At 45.6% G+C, this 20,625-nt stretch overlaps 2 protein-coding genes across 3 annotated transcripts in view; both read right to left on the bottom strand.

Annotated features, from left to right (window-relative positions):
- Positions 1 to 6,888, bottom strand: part of glg1b (golgi glycoprotein 1b) — a 78,371-nt gene extending 71,483 nt beyond the window's left edge. For both annotated transcript variants that reach the window (XR_016492205.1, XM_090222037.1), the window contains exons 1-2: positions 6,310 to 6,888; positions 1,239 to 1,268 (exon numbers count right to left, since the gene is read on the bottom strand). Coding sequence is in view for 1 of the 2 variants with exons in the window: in XM_090222037.1 (XP_090078163.1) it covers positions 1,239 to 1,268; positions 6,310 to 6,714 (435 nt within the window). In the remaining variant the exon portion in view is untranslated. The remainder of the gene's footprint in view (positions 1 to 1,238; positions 1,269 to 6,309) is intronic.
- A 10,396-nt stretch (positions 6,889 to 17,284) lies between these two features.
- On the bottom strand, positions 17,285 to 20,329 carry LOC149971505 (uncharacterized). Its single transcript, XM_090221998.1, has 2 exons — positions 19,897 to 20,329; positions 17,285 to 19,275 (listed from the first exon to the last, which is right to left on the bottom strand). The coding sequence occupies exon 2, from the start codon at positions 19,250 to 19,252 to the stop codon at positions 18,365 to 18,367; it is 888 nt and encodes a 295-aa protein (XP_090078124.1). The 5' UTR covers positions 19,253 to 19,275; positions 19,897 to 20,329; the 3' UTR covers positions 17,285 to 18,364.
- Between the last annotated feature and the right edge of the window lie 296 nt (positions 20,330 to 20,625).

Here is a 20,625-nt window from a genome sequence, read left to right as displayed (position 1 = left end):
AGGTCTTCTCCTGCCATGTGAAGATGCTGTCACCTCCGGAGGGGAGGTCTTCTCCTGCCATGTGAAGATGCTGTCACCTCCGGAGGGGAGGTCTTCTCCTGCCATGTGAAGATGCTGTCACCTCCGGAGGGGAGGTCTTCTCCTGCCATGCGAAGATGCTGTCACCCCCGGAGGGGAGGTCTTCTCCTGCCATGTGAAGATGCTGTCACCTCCGGAGGGGAGGTCTTCTCCTGCCATGCGAAGATGCTGTCACCTCCGGAGGGGAGGTCTTCTCCTGCCATGTGAAGATGCTGTCACCTCCGGAGGTGAGGTCTTCTCCGGCCATGTGAAGATGCTGTCACCTCCAGAGGGGAGGTCTTCTCCTGCCATGTGAAGATGCTGTCACCTCCGGAGGTGAGGTCTTCTCCTGCCATGCGAAGATGCTGTCACCTCCGGAGGGGAGGTCTTCTCCTGCCATGCGAAGATGCTGTCACCTCCGGAGGGGAGGTCTTCTCCTGCCATGTGAAGACGCTGTCACCTCCGGAGGGGAGGTCTTCTCCTGCCATGTGAAGATGCTGTCACCTCCAGAGGGGAGGTCTTCTCCTGCCATGTGAAGATGCTGTCACCTCCGGAGGTGAGGTCTTCTCCTGCCATGTGAAGATGCTGTCACCTCCGGAGGGGAGGTCTTCTCCTGCCATGTGAAGATGCTGTCACCTCCGGAGGGGAGGTCTTCTCCTGCCATGTGAAGATGCTGTCACCTCCGGAGGGGAGGTCTTCTCCTGCCATGTGAAGATGCTGTCACCTCCGGAGGGGAGGTCTTCTCCTGCCATGTGAAGAAGCTGTCATCGCTCATCCTGTACGTGTGACTTGGCAGAGCTGTGACAAACTTCAAAAGCGTCGATGGGGAAACTGTGTCAAGATGAGGGGAGAGGGGGCGAGGAGAGATAGAGGGGGCGAGGAGAGAGAGAGGGGGCGAGGAGAGAGAGAGGGGGCGAGGAGAGAGAGAGGGGGCGAGGAGAGAGAGAGGGGGCGAGGAGAGAGAGAGAGGGCGAGGAAGGAGAGAGAGGGCAAGGAAGGAGAGAGAGAGAGAGAGAGAGAGAGAGCGAGAGAGAGAGGGGGCGAGGAGAGAGAGAGGGGGTGAGGAGAGAGAGAGGGGGCGAGGAGAGAGAGAGGGGGGGCGAGGAAGGAGAGAGAGAGAGAGAGAGAGGGGGCGAGGAGAGAGAGAGGGGGCGAGGAGAGAGAGCGCGAGGAGCACTTACATGGTTGCAGTCGACAGCAATCTCGGTTTCCTGGAAAGAGAGAAACACAGGTATTAGGCTCCATGATCAAGACGCTTTTTACTCAGTCTTTACAGAAGATGAGAGCACACACACACACACACACACGCACACACACCCCCCCCTCCACACCTCCACCCAGACAGGTTTTTATTGAAGGCCTCTTAGTGTTACTGAACTGGCGGTTATAAATATATGAGAACCTCCATTAGTTTGGTTCCTCTGTAGGATAGACAGGAGCCCTGAGGAACCATTAGTTAGGGCTGGCGTCTGTCCTACAGAGGACCCATTAGTTAGGGCTGGCGTCTGTCCTACAGAGGAACCATTAGTTAGGGCTGGCGTCTGTCCTACAGAGGAACCATTAGTTAGGGCTGGCGTCTGTCCTACAGAGGAACCATTAGTTAGGGCTGGCGTCTGTCCTACAGAGGAACCATTAGTTAGGGCTGGCGTCTGTCCTACAGAGGAACCATTAGTTAGGGCTGGCGTCTGTCCTACAGAGGAACCATTAGTTAGGGCTGGCGTCTGTCCTACAGAGGAACCATTAGTTAGGGCTGGCGTCTGTCCTACAGAGGAACCATTAGTTAGGGCTGGCGTCTGTCCTACAGAGGAACCATTAGTTAGGGCTGGCGTCTGTCCTACAGAGGAACCATTAGTTAGGGCTGGCGTCTGTCCTACAGAGGAACCATTAGTTAGGGCTGGCGTCTGTCCTACAGAGGAACCATTAGTTAGTCAGTATATATATACACACTGTACAAAAAAATAAAGGGAACACTAAAATGACACATCCTAGATCTGAATGAATGAAATATTCTTATTAAATACTTTTTTCTTTACATAGTTGAATGTGCTGACAACAAAATCACACAAAAATGATCAATGGAAATCAAATGTATCAACCCATGGAGGTCTGGATTTGGAGTCACACTCAAAATTAAAGTGGAAAACCACACTACAGGCTGATCCAACGTTGATGTAATGTCCTTAAAACAAGTCAAAATGAGGCTCAGTAGTGTGTGTGGCCTCCACGTGCCTGTATGGCCCCCCTACAACGCCTGGGCATGCTCCTGATGAGGTGGCGGATGGTCTCCTGAGGGATCTCCTCCCAGACCTGGACTGGACATCCGCCAACTCCTGGAGAGTCTGTGGTGCAACGTGGCGTTGGTGGATGGAGCGAGACATGATGTCCCAGATGTGCTCAATAGGATTCAAGTCTGGGGAACGGGCGGGCCAGTCCATAGCATCAATGCCTTCCTCTTGCAGGAACTGCTGACACACTCCAGCCACATGAGGTCTAGCATTGTCTTACATTAGGAGGAACCCAGGGCCAACCGCACCAGCATATGGTCTTACAAGGGGTCTGAGGATCTCATCTCAGTACCTAATGGCAGTCAGGCTACCTCTGGCGAGCACATGGAGGGCTGTGCGGCCCCCCAAACAAATGCCACCCCACACCATGACTGACCCACCGCCAAACCGGTCATGCTGGAGGATGTAGCAGGCAGCAGAACGTTCTCCACGGCGTCTCCAGACTCTGTCATGTCTGTCACGTGCTCAGTGTGAACCTGTTTTCATCTGTGAAGAGCACAGGGCGCCAGTGGCGAATTTGCCAATCTTGGTGTTCTCTGGCAAATGCCAAACGTCCTGCACGGTGTTGCGCTTAAAGCACAACCCCCACCTGTGGACTTCGGGCCCTCATACCACCCTCATGGAGTCTGTTTCTGACCGTTTGAGCAGACACATTTGTGGCCTGCTGGAGGTCATTTTGCAGGGCTCTGGCAGTGCTCCTCCTGCTCCTCCTTGCACAAAGGTGGAGGTAGTGGTCCTGCTGCTGGGTTGTTGCCCTCCTACAGCCTCCTCCACGTCTCCTGATGTACTGGCCTGTCTCCTGGTAGCGCCTCCATGCTCTGGAAACTACGCTAACCTTCTTGCCACAGCTCGCATTGATGTGCCATCCTGGATGAGCTGCACTACCTGAGCCACTTGTGTGGGTTGGAGACTCCGTCTCATGCTACCACTAGAGTGAAAGCACCGCCAGCATTCAAAAGTGACCAAAACATCAGCCAGGAAGCATAGGAACTGAGAAGTGGTCTGTGGTCCCCACGTGCAGAACCACTCCTTTATTGCGGGTGTCTTGCTAATTGCCTAGAATTTCCACCTGCTGTCTATTCCATTTGCACAACAGCATGTGGAATTTATTGTCAATCAGTGTTGCTTCCTAAGTGGACAGTTTGATTTCACAGAAGTGTGATTGACTTGGAGTTACATTGTGTTGTTTAAGTGTTCCCTTTATTTTTTTGAGCCTCCTGACCGTCACCTGTCCATAACCTGACCGTCACCTGTCCATAACCTGACCGGCACCTGTCCATAACCTGACCGTCACCTGTCCATAACCTGACCGTCACCTGTCCATAACCTGACCGTCACCTGTCCATAACCTGACCGTGTCCTGTCCATAACCTGACCGTGTCCTGTCCATAACCTGACCGTCACCTGTCCATAACCTGACCGTGTCCTGTCCATAACCTGACCGGCACCTGTCCATAACCTGACCGTCACCTGTCCATAACCTGACCGTCACCTGTCCATAACCTGACCATCATCTGTCCATAACCTGACCGTCACCTGTCCATAACCTGACCGTGTCCTGTCCATAACCTGACCGTGTCCTGTCCATAACCTGACCGTCACCTGTCCATAACCTGACCGTGTCCTGTCCATAACCTGACCGTCACCTGTCCATAACCTGTAATACATTACAGATGGAAGGGACTTTATCCCCCACTGGAGACATGAAGACAGAACCTCACCCAGAGAGCTGTACATGTCAGTGTGTTAGACAGAACCTCACCCAGAGAGCTGTACATGTCAGTGTGGTTAGACAGAACCTCACCCAGAGAGCTGTACATGTCAGTGTGTTAGACAGATTGACATGTACAGCTCTCTGGGTGAGGTTCTATCTGTCTAACACACTGACATGGACAGCTCTCTGGGTGAGGTTCTGTCTGTCTAACACACTGACATGTACAGCTCTCTGGGTGAGGTTCTGTGTGTTAGACAGACTGTCTTCATAAGCACAACAGGGTGATATTTACAGCACAACAGGGTGATATTTACAGCACAATATTTACAGCACAACATGATGATATTTACAGCACAACAGGATGATATTTACAGCACAACAGGATGATATTTACAGCACAACAGGGTGATATTTACAGCACAACAGGGTGATATTTACAGCACAACAGGGTGATATTTACAGCACAACAGGATGATATTTACAGCACAACAGGGTGATATTTACAGCACAACAGGATGATATTTACAGCACAACAGGATGATATTTACAGCACAGCAGGATGATATTTACAGCACAACAGGGTGATATTTACAGCACAGCAGGATGATATTTACAGCACAACAGGGTGATATTTACAGCACAACAGGGTGATACAGCACAACAGGATGATATTTACAGCACAACAGGATGATATTTACAGCACAACAGGATGATACTTACAGCACAACAGTGTTGTCTTTGTAACCTAACCCCTCCATTGATTATTAGTTGGTATATCTACACTGAAGCTGGGCGATGTTTGTGCAACGTCCACATGGAACCTACACCTGTCGGGATATTAGTTCAGGGATATGTCTCCCAGGGAACGGCCCTAACAGCAGGACATACGGGGTGACACGTTTCAACTAACCAGCTATAGAATATTATGTTTTACAGCTGAGCTGACGGAAGACCGCCGGCATCGGTAGTGATGGTTTCCACGGTAACATGTGTTTACAACTAGGTTGCAAGCTCCTGTCCTAAGGCATTGGTGAAACGAGTGTGTTATGAAACACATTCCAGACACTGGCTCTTACTATGTTCCCGTAGGTGATTTGGAAAAGAGAAATATCAGCTAGATAGCTGGGTGACAGGAGAGCGGCCATGTCAGCGGTCTGCTGGGCTCAACACAAGGTCAGCGCAGGCTTCAGACTACACATACAACTGAACTACCTGACCGTTTAGACTGGGAGAAGTCCTCAACTTCAACACGTTGTTCTCTCCATAGTTTACCTCTCTGTACTCCACTACTGGTCGTGTTTGTTGTTATTGAACGACACGGACACACCCGAGAAACAACGCAGATCTAATTAGTCTTCAGTCACCGCCCTGCATGGATTAATGACCAGGCCAAAATACAAGGCCAGATCAGGAAGCCTCTTCTCTTTCAGCATTTTACACAGAACATTTGACAAAAACACATTTACATGAATAACAGTGTAGACGCAGATTGTGTTAATTAACAGAATAATGGCAACAACAGCAAACCGTTATTCTGTTCCCAAACTGCATCTTCACTGTTCTTCAAGGAGGTTAAATATGTGTTGTGTAAATCACAGTCCTTGTGCATATAGTTACGGTGTTAAACTTTGAAATCCATGGATATTGTTTTTTTTTATCTGAGTCTGCGCGTCATTCCAGAACAGTGGAATCTCCCGTAATGCTTCCTAATGAGACTTCTAAAAAACGGTCGTACGTCATTCATTACCGCATTAGCCAGTTTACTGCAATGTATGTGTTTTTTGTCGTCATTAGAGACTAGTTTTAGTAATGAAATGACATTCATTGACTAAGTACTATAAATAAAGCTCCACTCCGTTGACTGTTTCCTTCTGGAACGGTCTTTGATGAGATACAGTGGACGCCAGAGGATATATCAGGCTTCTATCGCGGTGATGCATAGACATTGTTCAATTATTTGCCGCTGATAAAAACGGAGCTCTTCGCTTTGCATTGAGAAAAACAGTGCATTTGTGTTTAATTTAGACTAATTAGCTTTGCTGTCACTGGAGACTCTGGAGCCATGTTTACTAGGAGAACAATAAGACCATCGCCGATGATGTGGAATGAAGACATGCTCTCGAGATGTGCCTTACCTGACTGTTGTCGCATTGACATCCGAAAGGCAACACACACACACACACACACACACACGACTGCAGGCAGGCACACTCGCGAACAAAACACGTCGCCACCACCCAAATCCCGTTTTACCTCCTTTCTGTCCTGTAAACACTCCAGGACAGCTAAATTGTTGCTCCATGTGTGTTTGGGACAAAGCCGGGTCAAGTCGTCCCGGCAGGACTGCTCTTCCGCCAGCTTCCACCCGGTAGCCCTCCGAGGCTGCGTCATGGCCGCAACAGCAGGAGCAACTGGGACGTTATTGACTGGACCGGGCGCTCCAATAATATTAACGGGAACCGGAGGGTTTGGTGGCGGATTACCGAGTCCGTTTCCATTGCCGCTAGGTGCTTTCAATCCTTGAACGGTACGCAGACAGAATGGCACTGACATCAACAGTAAGAGTAGGTGAACACGTCCGCTCGCCGCCATCTTCGGGGAAATTGTAGCAGAGTATAGCGGAACGTCTGCGTGTGCGCTTAACGTTGGCTGGCCCATAGATATACGCTAACGGTATCTAGATCCGTAATATTCCCTAACAAAAATAACAAAAATAAGAACACAAAATGCAGGAATGTCTATTTATTATATGGAAATATATGGTTTAGGATACAGCAACATTTCTTTGTGACGTTAGCACAAGCCCTGGCATATCTGTGCCTGCGCCGATCTATTATAGTGGATAGTGCTCTCGGTCTGTAATCTACCACCTCCCATCTCTAGAATGTACCTAGATAATACACCGAGTGGACAGAATATTAGGAACACCTGCTCTGTTCATGATATAGTAGACTGGCCAGGTGAAAGCTATGATCCCTTATTGATGTTACCTGTTAAATCCACTTCAATCAATTTAGATGAAGTGAAGGAGACCAGTTAAAGAACGATTTCTAAGCCTTGAAACAATTAAAACATGTATTGTGTATGTGGGTCCTTCAGAGGGTGAATGTTCACGACAAAAGATTTAAGTGCCTTTGAACGGGGTATGGTAGTAGGTGGCAGGCACACCGGTTTGAATGTGTCAAGAACTGCAACGCTGCTGGGTTTTCCACACTCAACAGTTTCCCGTGTGTATCAAGAATGGTCCACCACCCAAAGGACAAGCAGCCAACTTGACACAACTGTGCATTGGAGTCAACATGGGCGAGCATCCCTGTTCAACACCCTGTAGTCCATGTCCCAGTTAGTTGAAGCTGTTCTGAATACTAAGGGTGGGGGGGTGCAACTCAATAGTAGGAAGGTGGGGGGGAAACTCAATAGTAGGAAGGTGGGGGGGGGGGGACAACTCAATAGTAGGAAGGTGGGGGTGCAACTCAATAGTAGGAAGGTGGGGGGGAAACTCAATAGTAGGAAGGTGGGGGGGGGGGGCAACTCAATAGTAGGAAGGGGGGGCAACTCAATAGTAGGTAGGTGGGGGGGGCAACTCAATAGTAGGAAGGTGGGGGGGCAACTCAATAGTAGGAAGGGGGGGCAACTCAATAGTAGGTAGGTGGGGGGGGGGGCAACTCAATAGTAGGAAGGTGGGGGGGGGGACAACTCAATAGTAGGAAGGGGGGGCAACTCAATAGTAGGTAGGTGGGGGGGGCAACTCAATAGTAGGAAGGGGGGGCAACTCAATAGTAGGTAGGTGGGGGGGGACAACTCAATAGTAGGAAGGGGGGGCAACTCAATAGTAGGAAGGTGGGGGGGGACAACTCAATAGTAGGAAGGTGGGGGGGGCAACTCAATAGTAGGAAGGTGGGGGGGGGCAACTCAATAGTAGGAAAGTGGGGGGGGGAAACTCAATAGTAGGAAGGTGGGGGGGGCAACTCAATAGTAGGAAGGTGGGGGGGGGGAAACTCAATAGTAGGAAGGTGGGGGGGCAACTCAATAGTAGGAAGGTGGGGGGGGGGGGGCAACTCAATAGTAGAAAGGTACAAACGACGTGTGGCGTCTCTAACAATGTGTAGAGGGTTGACGTGTAGGGGTCTCTAATGACGTGTAGTTATTTGTGTCGGGGGGGTAACTCAATAGTAGGAAGGTGTTCCTAATGTTTTGGACACTGTGTAACCATCGTCTTGCTCTATCATTTTGATCAAGGCCAGATGAACATCTAATGAAGAGACAAATGTATCTGAAGGCTGTGCTTGATTTAATAATGAAGGGTATTTTGTCACCGTATTCAGTGTCTCTATTCTTCTGAAGTTACAGTTGGGCAAAAAAGTATTTAGTCAGCCACCAATTGTGCAAGTTCTATCACTTAAAAAGATGAGAGAGGCCTGTAATTTTCATCATAGGTACACTTCAACTATGGACAGACAAAATGAGAAAAAAAATCCAGAAAATCACATTGTAGGATTTTTTTATGAATTTATTTGCAAATTATGGTGGAAAATAAGTATTTGGTCACCTACAAACAAGCAAGATTTCTGGCTCTCACAGACCTGTAACTTCTTCTTTAAGAGGCTCCTCTGTCCTCCATTCGTTACCTGTATTAATGGCACCTGTTTGAACTTGTTATCAGTATAAAATACACCTGTCCACAACCTCAAACAGTCACACTCCAGACTCCACTATGGCCAAGACCAAAGAGCTGTCAAAGGACACCAGAAACAAAATTGTAGACCTGTACCAGGCTGGGAAGACTGAATCTGCAATAGGTAAGCAGCTTGGTTTGAAGAAATCAACTGTGGAAGCAATTATTAGGAAATGCAAGACATACAAGACCACTGATAATCTCCCTCGATCTGGGGCTCCACGCAAGATCTCACCGCGTGGGGTCAAAATGATCACAAGAACGGTGAGCAAAAATCCCAGAACCACACGGGGGGGGGGGGGGGGGGACCTAGTGAATGACCTGCAGAGAGCTGGGACCAAAGTAACAAAGCCTACCATCAGTAACACACTGTGCCGCCAGGGACTCAAATCCTGCAGTGCCAGACGTGTCCCCCTGCTTAAGCCAGTACATGTCCAGGCCCGTCTGAAGTTTGCTAGAGAGCATTTGGATGATCCAGAAGAAGATTGGGAGAATGTCATATGGTCAGATGAAACCAAAATATAACTTTTTGGTAAAAACTAAACTCGTCATGTTTGGAGGACAAAGAATGCTGAGTTGCATCCAAAGAACACCATACCTACTGTGAAGCATGGGGGTGGAAACATCATGCTTTGAGGCTATTTTCTGCAAAGGGACCAGGACAACTGATCCGTGTAAAGGAAAGAATGAATGGGGCCATGTATCGTGAGATTTTCAGTGAAAACCTCCTTCCATCAGCAAGGGCATTGAAGATGAAACGTGGCTGGGTCTTTCAGCATGACAATGATCCTAAACACACCGCCCGGGCAACGAAGGAGTGGCTTCGTAAGAAGCATTTCAAGGTCCTGGAGTGGCCTAGCCAGTCTCCAGATCTCAACCCCATAGAAAATCTTTGGAGGGAGTTGAAAGTCTGTGTTGCCCAGCAACAGCCCCAAAACATCACTGCTCTAGAAGAGATCTGCATGGAGGAATGGGCCAAAATACCAGCAACAGTGTGTGAAAACCTTGTGAAGACTGTTGGGGAATAATCAGAATTGGTGGGTAACATAGATAAGATGTTTTATTTTCATGATATGCTTATGAGTTATTTCTCATAAGAATGTATTTTGTTGTACTATAGTGGTGGCCATTGGCAGTTATCTGTTCTATGTCAAGACTAAGTTGCATGGGCCGCAGAGAGGGGAGAGGTCAAGATGTCATCATGTGTAAACATATCTTTTGCTCCACTGTGTCTGTGTGCCAGTCACTCCCTACTTTTCCCATCGGGGAGAGGAGGATGGCAGTGTCTGGAATCATTCTATGCTCCCCGTGAGCTTGTCCAGGATTGGTTGTATTTAGAATTGGTTGTATCTAAATGACAATTTGATATATGCCTGTTGATATGGAGGATTGGTTTATGGTTCTGGGTTTGAGTAAGGAGACAAAGCTGAACGATTTATTATGTCTATGCTGTCTGACTATGTGTGTTCTTTGCTATTAAAGGATCTCAGTTGCAATGTAGAGGGGGCTCTCAGCGAATTCATTGATAGACTCTGAATTTATCTGAGAGTCACAGGGTTGTGATAGAGCTCATATAATTAAATATGGACTTTGATAACTAACTCTGACTTGTGTTTTGGTTTGCGCTCATGATTTGGTAAATAGAGGAAATTTCCACGACAAGACTTACAGAAATGTTTGACCTCTGTCATTGCCAACAAAGGGTATATAACAAAGTATTGAGATAAACTTTTGTTATTGACCAAATACTTATTTTCCACCATAATTTGCAAATAAATTCATTAAAAATCCTACAATGTGATTTTCTGGATATTTTTTTTCTCATTTTGTCTGTCATAGTTGAAGTGTACCTATGATGAAAATTACAGGCCTCTCTCATCTTTTTAAGTGGGAGAACTTGCACAAATAAATTATCCTTGTGAATATATCAAATACTGTGCTATTGAAACTAACACTATCAATTTGCACACAAATGAACAAAAATCTCTCTCTGAAGTCCAACCATGAAATAATATTGACATATGATTAAGTGAATTAATTCAGGTAGTCTAGGCTAGTAGCCTTGTGTACCTCTGTATGAACTCCGTGCTCCAGGGTGAACTGAGGAGACAGGAGAGAACACTGTCTGACCTTTGAGAGAGGAGAGAACACCGTCTGACCTTTGAGAGAGGAGAGAACACTGTCTGACCTTTGAGGAGACAGGAGAGAACACTGTCTGACCTTTGAGGAGACAGGAGAGAACACTGTCTGACCTTTGAGAGAGGAGAGAACACTGTCTGACCTTTGAGAGAGGCTGCAGACAGGACTTCTCTGCTTCAACCACTTTAATGTTTCTGCCTGTCTGGACCCAGGAACGACTGTATGATTGAGTCTGGGTGTACGTCCTGAATGGCACCCTATTCCCTAAATAGTGCACTACTTTTGACCAGAGTAGTGCACTATAAAGGGAATAGGGTGCCGTTCGGGACTCCGGCTGAGTCTGGAAATAGAAGAGGGGCTTCACCGCCTGTCAATCACATTCTACTTTATTTTTCTCTAAAGTGTATTGAGGCTTAAATGCACTTTTTTTTTTGTTAATATGCACTTTAAATAAATTGTGATTTGATTTGTTTCATTGCGTTTCTTTGAGCCCTGACAGGGGGAGAGGTTGGGTGACAGCCTGGGGCTGGCTGAGGGGGAGTCAGACACAGGGCAGAGACAGGGGGTACTTCCGAAATTGCACCCTATTCCCGATATTGTGCACTACTTTTGACCAGTGCCCTATGAACTACCTGTAAACCCCAGCTCTAAATTAGCTATAAACCCCAGCTCTAAACTAGCTCTAAACCCCAGCTCTAAACTAGCTGTAAACCCCAGCTGTAAACCCCAGCTCTATACTCTAGCTCTATACTCTAGCTCTAAACCCCAGCTCTATACTCTAGCTCTATACTCTAGCTCTATACTCTAGCTCTAAACCACAGCTCTATACTTTAGCTCTATACTCTAGCTCTATACTCCAGCTCTAAACCCCAGCTCTATACTCTAGCTCTAAACTAGCTCTAAACCCCAGCTCTAATCCCCAGCTCTATACTCTAGTTCTAAACCTAAGCTCTAAACCCCAGCTCTAAACCCCAGCTCTATACTCTAGCTCTAAACCCCAGCTCTAAACCCCAGCTCTATACACTAGCTCTAAACCCCAGCTCTAAACCCCAGCTCTATACTCTAGCTCTAAACCACAGCTCTATACTCTAGCTCTATACTCTAGCTCTATACTCTAGCTCTAAACCCCAGCTCTATACTCTAGCTCTAAACCCCAGCTCTATACTCTAGCTCTATACTCTAGCTCTAAACCCCAGCTCTATACTCTAGCTCTAAACTCCAGCTCTATACTCTAGCTCTATACCCCAGCTCTAAACTCTAGCTCTATACTCTAGCTCTAAACCACAGCTCTAAACTACAGCTCTAAACCACAGCTCTAAACCCCAGCTCTAAACCCCAGCTCTAAACCCCAGCTTTATACTCTAGCTCTAAACCCCAGCTCTATACTCTAGCTCTACACCCCAGCTCTAAACTCTAGCTCTATACTCTAGCTCTATACTCTAGCTCTATACTCTAGCTCTAAACCCCAGCTCTATACTCTAGCTCTAAACCCCAGCTCTATACTCTAGCTCTAAACCCCAGCTCTATACTCTAGCTCTATACTCTAGCTCTAAACCCCAGCTCTATACTCTAGCTCTATACTCTAGCTCTATACTCCAGCTCTAAACCCCAGCTCTAAACTAGCTCTAAACTAGCTCTAAACCCCAGCTCTAAACTAGCTCTAAACCCCAGCTCTAAACTAGCTCTAAACCCCAGCTCTAAACTAGCTCTAAACTAGCTCTAAACCCCAGCTCTAAACCCCAGCTCTAAACCCCAGCTCTAAACCACAGCTCTAAACCACAGCTCTAAACCCCAGCTCTATACTCTAGCTCTAAACCCCAGCTCTATACTCTAGCTCTAAACCCCAGCTCTATACTCTAGCTCTAAACCCCAGATCTATACTCTAGCTCTAAACCCCAGCTCTATACTCTAGCTCTAAACTTTAGCTCTAAACCCCAGCTCCAAACCCCAGCTCCAAACCCCAGCTCTATACTCTAGCTCTAAACCCCAGCTCTATACTCTAGCTCTAAACCACAGCTCTATACTTTAGCTCTATACTCTAGCTCTATACTCCAGCTCTAAACCCCAGCTCTATACTCTAGCTCTAAACTAGCTCTAAACCCCAGCTCTAATCCCCAGCTCTATACTCTAGTTCTAAACCTAAGCTCTAAACCCCAGCTCTAAACCCCAGCTCTATACTCTAGCTCTAAACCCCAGCTCTAAACCCCAGCTCTATACACTAGCTCTAAACCCCAGCTCTAAACCCCAGCTCTATACTCTAGCTCTAAACCACAGCTCTATACTCTAGCTCTATACTCTAGCTCTATACTCTAGCTCTAAACCCCAGCTCTATACTCTAGCTCTAAACCCCAGCTCTATACTCTAGCTCTATACTCTAGCTCTAAACCCCAGCTCTATACTCTAGCTCTAAACTCCAGCTCTATACTCTAGCTCTATACCCCAGCTCTAAACTCTAGCTCTATACTCTAGCTCTAAACCACAGCTCTAAACTACAGCTCTAAACCACAGCTCTAAACCCCAGCTCTAAACCCCAGCTCTAAACCCCAGCTTTATACTCTAGCTCTAAACCCCAGCTCTATACTCTAGCTCTACACCCCAGCTCTAAACTCTAGCTCTATACTCTAGCTCTATACTCTAGCTCTATACTCTAGCTCTAAACCCCAGCTCTATACTCTAGCTCTAAACCCCAGCTCTATACTCTAGCTCTAAACCCCAGCTCTATACTCTAGCTCTATACTCTAGCTCTAAACCCCAGCTCTATACTCTAGCTCTATACTCTAGCTCTATACTCCAGCTCTAACAGCCCTCAGCCGTGGTATATTGGCCGTGTACCATACCTTCTCGGATCTTAAGAACAGCCCTCAGCCGTGGTATATTGGCCATGTACCACACCTTCTCTGATCTTATTAAGAACAGCCCTCAGCCGTGGTATATTGGCCTTGTACCACACATTTTCGGATCTTATTAAGAACAGCCCTCAGCCGTGGTATGTTGGCCATGTTCCTAGGCCGTCATTGTAAATAAGAATTTGTTCTTATCTGACTTGCCTAGTTAAATAAAGGTTAAATAAAACAATAACAAAGAAATAATACTAGGACATACTTTAGAAAACAGCACGTTTGAAGTCAGACTGTCATGAAAAATTACAATGTGAACAAAATATGAATATGAACTTATTTTCATTGTATTATTTGAGGTCTGACAAAACCGGATCTTTTTTGTTGTTTTGACTTGTTTTCATTTTATTCAAATAAATGCCGTAAATAACAATATTTTTATTTGTAATTTGGGAGAAATGTTGTCAGTAGTACATCGTTTAAAACTAAAATGTTAATTTTACCAAAACATCTATAAATAGTAAAACCAGAGAAACTGATCATTTTGCAGTGGTCTCTTCATTTTTTCCAGAGCTGAACATATATGGACGAGTGATGTCAGAGCGGCATGGACTGAGATACAGTAGAATACAGTATATATACACATGAGATGAGTAATGCCAGATATGTAAACATTATTAAAGTGACTAGAGATCCATTCCTTATAGTGGCCAGTGATTTCTAGTCTGTCTATAGGCAGCAGCCTCTAATGTGCTAGTGATAGCTGTTTAACAGTCTGATGGCCTTGAGATAGAAGCTGTTTTATAGTCTGATGGCCTTGAGATAGAAGCTGTTTTATAGTCTGATGGCCTTGAGATAGAAGCTGTTTTTCAGTCTCACGGTCCCTGCTTTGATGCACCTGTACTGACCTCGCCATCTGGATGATAGAGGGGTGACCAGGCAGTGGTTCAGGTGGTTGATGTCCTTGATGATTTGTTTGGACTTCCTGTGACAACGTGTGCTGTAGTTGTCCTGGAGGGCGTGCAGTTTGCCCCCAGTAATGCGTTGGGCACACAGCACCACCTTCTGGATTGCCTTGTGGTTGCGGGCTGTGCAGTTGCTGTACAAGGCGGTGATACAGAATGCTCTCAATTGTGCATCTGTAAAAGTTTGTGAGGGTTTTAGGTGCCAAGCCAAATTCTTTAGCCTCCTGAGGTTGAAGAGGCTCTGTTGCGCCTTCTTCACCACACCGTCTGTGTGGGTGGACCATTTCAGTTTGTCTGTGATGTTTGTCCGTTGATGTGGATATGGGGGTGCACCCTCTGCTATTTCCTGATTTCCATGATCATCTCCTTTGTTTTGTTGATGTTGAGGGAGAGGTTATTTTCCTGGAACCACACTTCCAGAGCCCTCACCTCCTCCCTGTAGGCCGTCTCGTCATTGTTGGTAATGACGAGAGGGGGGGGGGGGGGGATGAGCACGCACCATTGTTGGGCCTCAGTGTTGAGGTTCAGCAAAGTGGAGGTGTAGTTTCCTATCTTCGCCACCTGGGGGAGGGCCCGTCAGGAAGTCCAGGACCCATCGCACAGGGCGGGGTTAAGACCTAGGGCTTCAAGCTTAATGATGAGATTGGAGGGTACTATGGTGTTGAATGCTGAGCTGTAGTCAATGAACAGCATTCTTACATAGCTATTCCTCTTGTCCAGATGGGATAGGGCAGTGTGATGGCGATTACATCGTATGTGGGCCTGTTGGGGCGGTAAGCAAATTACAGTGGGTCTAGGGTGACAGGTAAGGTGGAGGTGATATGATCCTTGACTAGTCTCTCAAAGCACTTCATGATGAGCACTGCGTTCTGAGCCCTCTCCTGTACTCCCTGTTCACCCACGACTGCGTGGCCACGCACGCCTCCAACTCAATCATCAAGTTTGCGGACGACACTACAGTGGTAGGCTTGATTACCAACAACGACAAGACGGCCTACAGGGAGGAGGTGAGGGCCCTCGGAGTGTGGTGTCAGGAAAATAACCTCACACTCAACGTCAACAAAACTAAGGAGATGATTGTGGACTTCAGGAAACAGCAGAGGGAGCACCCCCCTATCCACTAAAAAACAGCTGTCCTAAAAACAATTACACTCTCCTGTGATATATACATTGATCAAGTGTTTAAACTCCACCAACGAAACTAGATCATCACATTTTAAAATGTTCAGGAGAGAATTCCAGGACCACTGTGCTGAGTAACTAAAACTATTTCTACTTTGACTTGCTCTATAGTATGTCCAGTCAATGTAGTAACGACATGATGAGTAACATGCCTGGTATTTGAAAATACCATGCATCTTGTTTTACCCGAATTTAGAACCAGCTTTAAATCATACAGATTCTGTTGTATGATGTTGAACGCTCTTTGAGCATTTTCAAAAGCTAAAAATAAACTACTACCACTTGAATAAAGAACAGTATCATCTGCATACAAATCCCCAATGTTGTTGATATACAAAATGAACAACAGTGGACCCAAAATAGAACCTTGCGGAACACCTGAGCACACCTCTATGGACTCAGATTTACATCCATCCCCCATTACACATTGTGTACGATTTGATATGTAATTTATTAACCAATCTAGAGCATGACCAGTAATTCCACAGTATTTTAACCATTGCACTAACACAGCATGGTCCACGGTGTCAAATGCCTTCGAGAAATCAATAAAGACAGACACACAATGTAACTTCTTGTCAAGAGCACAGTGGATGTCATTTAAAACCTTCAATGTTGCTGAAACAGTGCAGTGGCCAGACCTAAAACCTGATTGCATTCCATTTAAGAAGTTGTTTTCTTGGAAGTAGGCCTTCAGCTGCCTACTAACTAAGGACTCCAGTACCGTTGACAGGACAGACAATTTTGATATGGGTACTAAAATGTATGTGATCAAAACAATCCTGAAGTGTTGATTAGTCCTTAGCACAGTTGCTTCCTGTTTGAGTTTCTGCCTATAGGAAGGGAAGAGCAAAATAGAGTTGTGGTCAGATTTGCCAAAAGGAGGGCGGGGGAGGGCCTTGAATACTTGAGAATACTGTTACGGGGCTCCCTAGTGGCGTAGGGGTCTAAGGCACTGCATCGCAGTGATAGCTGTGCCACTAGAGATTCTGGGAGACAGGGATGTCCTTGTCCCATCGCACACTAGCGTCTCCTGTGGCAGGCCGGGTACAGTGCACGCTGACACGGTCGCCAGGTGCACGGTGTTTCCTCCGTCACATTGGTGCGGCTGGCTTCCGGGTTAAGTGGGCATTGTGTCAAGAAGCAGTGCGGCCTATCCTGAGTCCGTATGGTGCAGCCACGAGACAAGACTGGAACTACCAATTGGACTCCATGAAGTTGGGGAGAAAAATGGGGTAAAAAACTAGAAAAAGAGAGAGAATACTGTTATGTTGAAGGAACGAGATCAACTAAATTCTTTATAAACTGCTGGGGTGTTTATTAGCTACAACTCTCCTCACATTCATAACAGGAAGCAGATACGGTGGCTCCCATAGGACAGATAATGTGAGTCAAAGGGAACACACAACAATAAAACACAAGGGCTGAACAGTGAACATAACAACTGTTTATTATTGATTCTCATGACAACACAATGTTGCTTTACTTTGTTTGTAAACAATGTAATTGTAAACAAACACTGTACGACCTCAAAACGTGGTTACAACTAATGTTGATATCATGGATGGTCAGTCCTTACATCCACAGCTCTATCTATGCATTTGAGTGGTTACAACTAATGTTGATATCATGGATGGTCGGTCCTTACATCCACAGCTCTATCTATGCATTTGAGTGGTTCCATTTCTCCAGCCCCATCCCTCAGCTGGTTACCAAATCAGTGGCAGGGTGGCTTCTCCTTTTTTAAACTACAGATTTAACCCACTTTGTTAAAAACGTTTCAAAGTTAATCACGCTGATTGTATTTTAATTTTTCTCAAATTTGTGCTGTTTTGCACCACGGAAATATTACATTGAGAGCCGAAACAAATCATATAGATAGAAGACTGGATGATCAAGTCAAAGAAAACATATCCTACAATCTGCAAGGCACCCAAACTGTCAAATGTGAGTTCTCAGTGAAAGAAATATAGTTATGTTATTTATCAGATTTTTACATTATCAACCTTAGTGTGCATTTGTGAGCTTTGTACTCTCCCATTCCTGGTCATTATAATAGAAATGGTAATGTACAGTAGGTATTATCAGGACTTTGTGCTAAGGTCAAGCATTTGATGAATTAAAAGGTACAACGTTCTCATTTGCTATGCTTTCTTTATTGATTAACAGAATGATCAGTGTTACACAGGAATCATTTTAAGTGTAATACTTTACTCAGGTTTTTCAAAATAATATCTGACTAACAAAATGCAATATAAAACCTTACAACCCCTTGGTATATTCAGAAGACTTAAACTGCTGCTAAAATATAATTTATATAATTCAATTGTTAATTGATTGAAAACAACATTAAAGAAAACTTTCTAAATTATCTCTGACAGTGACTTTATGACATAAAAGACAACATTGAGTGTCAGAAAAATATTTAAAAATTAAACTGATATATTGCCATGCAAAAGCTAATACCTGGCCAAATTTTGGGGCTGATTCTACCTCTCCAACTCAGGTTTTTATTTGCCATACCAGAGGTAGAGGGGCACACCACTGTTGCCAGCATTCAGATTTTTATCGATGAGGATCAAGCCGGCCTCGTCATAAGGGCCAGTTACATCAGGGTTGGATGTAACGGTCAAGGCCTTGATAGGGAGAGATCCATCTTTCTTGAACCAGACATACACTGGCTGACCGCATGTTCCCTCATTGAGGTTAGCATTCACCACGGTGAAACCACGCTCCACTAGGATGGAATCCTGCTCACGGTTGATGCATGCATTCATCTCTGTGATCCCGCCGCCCACTGTGGTGGATTGACGGTACCAGAGGTAGATGGGTTTTCCTCCAGAACCTCTACTGAGATCTTCATCCAGCCGGATGTAGCCCTCACTGGAAAGGTTGATGTGTTGTTGGAATGAGGTGGCGGCAGCAACGTCACAGATGTAGGTCTTACTCTTTCTCTTCAACCAGAGGGTGATGAAATCTCCTGAGTTACTGCGGTTCAGATTGCATGGTAACCTTTCCCAGCCAAGCTTGAATTGGTGGGCCTCTTCTTGCTCATTAGTGGTGAGGAAGAGATCTTCAATGGGAATGTCATACTTAGGGCTTGCACCACTAGAGTACCACAGCTGGATGACGTCTCCTTGTGTTCCAGGGTTGAGGTTTTCTGGGAGCTCAGTGAACCCTGCTTTTTTCAGGACATCTTTCATTTCATCAGTGAATGAAAACTGGACTCTGGTGATGGGTTTACCATTGCCCTTTTTGTACCAGATGTAAACTCTGGTGGTGGATGAAGTGCCTAAGTTGAGGTTGACATTTATCTTGTCATAGTCTTGGTCATGAAGCTGTTGGTCCATTTCACGGGTGGTGGAGATGGCAATTTCTGTGATGTATTTGGAAGCCATTTTGTGTTGTTGGAGACAAGTGTCTGTAAAGGAAGAATACATTGTGACATTGGTCAACACATCATATGAAGCATGAAATGACACACTAAATACACCAAAGACCAGGACATCTGATAAGTATAAAATATGAAGGAATTAGCGGCCAGCTTTACTAAGTATATTCTCCAGGGGTCATAAAGGGGAAACAAGGCTTGATAAAATGAAGACTTTAAGGATGCACTAAAACACCCTAAACATATACTAAAACAGCCTAAACAGATACTAAAACACCCTAAACAGATACTAAAACACCCTAAACAGATACTAAAACACCCTAAACAGATACTAAAACACCCTAAACAGATACTAAAACAACCTAAACAGATACTAAAACACCCTAAACAGATACTAAAACAGACAGTTGTTCTCGGCTGTGTCAAATGATTCATTATAATGATGTAAAATGAATTGGTTAACTGACAAAACAAAACTAAAGCACACATTCACACATCAGAAGACTCTGATTCTTTGATCATCTGAATCAGGTGTTATGGTGTTAGTGGAACAAGAGAAACCCATGTATCCCACCACCACCCTGCCCTTTATAGTAACACAGACATACTCATATACACATCAGAACCTTTCATTGGAAGTCATTTCTTTACCTGCGATGTTGAGTTCTTCCTCTGTTCTGGAGTGTCTTCTCTGGGAGATAGTGTCTTCTCTGGGAGATAGTGTCTTCTCTGGGAGATAGTGTCTTCTCTGGGAGATAGTGTCTTCTCTGGGAGAATGTGTCTTCTCTGGGAGATTGTGTCTTCTCTGGGAGATTGTGTCTTCTCTGGGAGAATGTGTCTTCTCTGGGAGATAGTGTCTTCTCTGGGAGAATGTGTCTTCTCTGGGAGATTGTGTCTTCTCTGGGAGATTGTGTCTTCTCTGGGAGATTGTGTCTTCTCTGGGAGATTGTGTCTTCTCTGGGAGATTGTGTCTTCTCTGGGAGATAATGTCTTCTCTGGGAGAATGTGTCTTCTCTGGGAGATTGTGTCTTCTCTGGGAGATTGTGTCTTCTCTGGGAGAAAGTGTCACATCGAAGATCTGAGTTTCTCTTTTATACACTTTGGCAAATGATTCACCATTCAGAGTTCTACAGAATACGTATTCCTAGGAACTTTATCTTTCCTCCTCCTCAAACTACACCCTTCCCTAGTCATATCTCAACCTGTCCATCCATTACCCAGTTCATGTCTCCTTTTGACCCTGACCTTAAAGTAGGAATCCATAGAGGTGAAACTGCCACTTCAGTTGGCGATATTATAACAAAGATGTTAATTCAAACAACAAAAACAAAATGATGATCGGACATCATTCCACATGATTACCTGAACAATAGAACAGCA

The sequence above is a fragment of the Oncorhynchus mykiss genome, chromosome 26 (assembly GCF_057628025.1).
Source record: "Oncorhynchus mykiss isolate SJ-2025 chromosome 26, ASM5762802v1, whole genome shotgun sequence".
In the NCBI taxonomy this organism is placed as follows: domain Eukaryota; kingdom Metazoa; phylum Chordata; class Actinopteri; order Salmoniformes; family Salmonidae; genus Oncorhynchus; species Oncorhynchus mykiss.
This window is presented reverse-complemented; position numbering and strand designations above follow the sequence as displayed.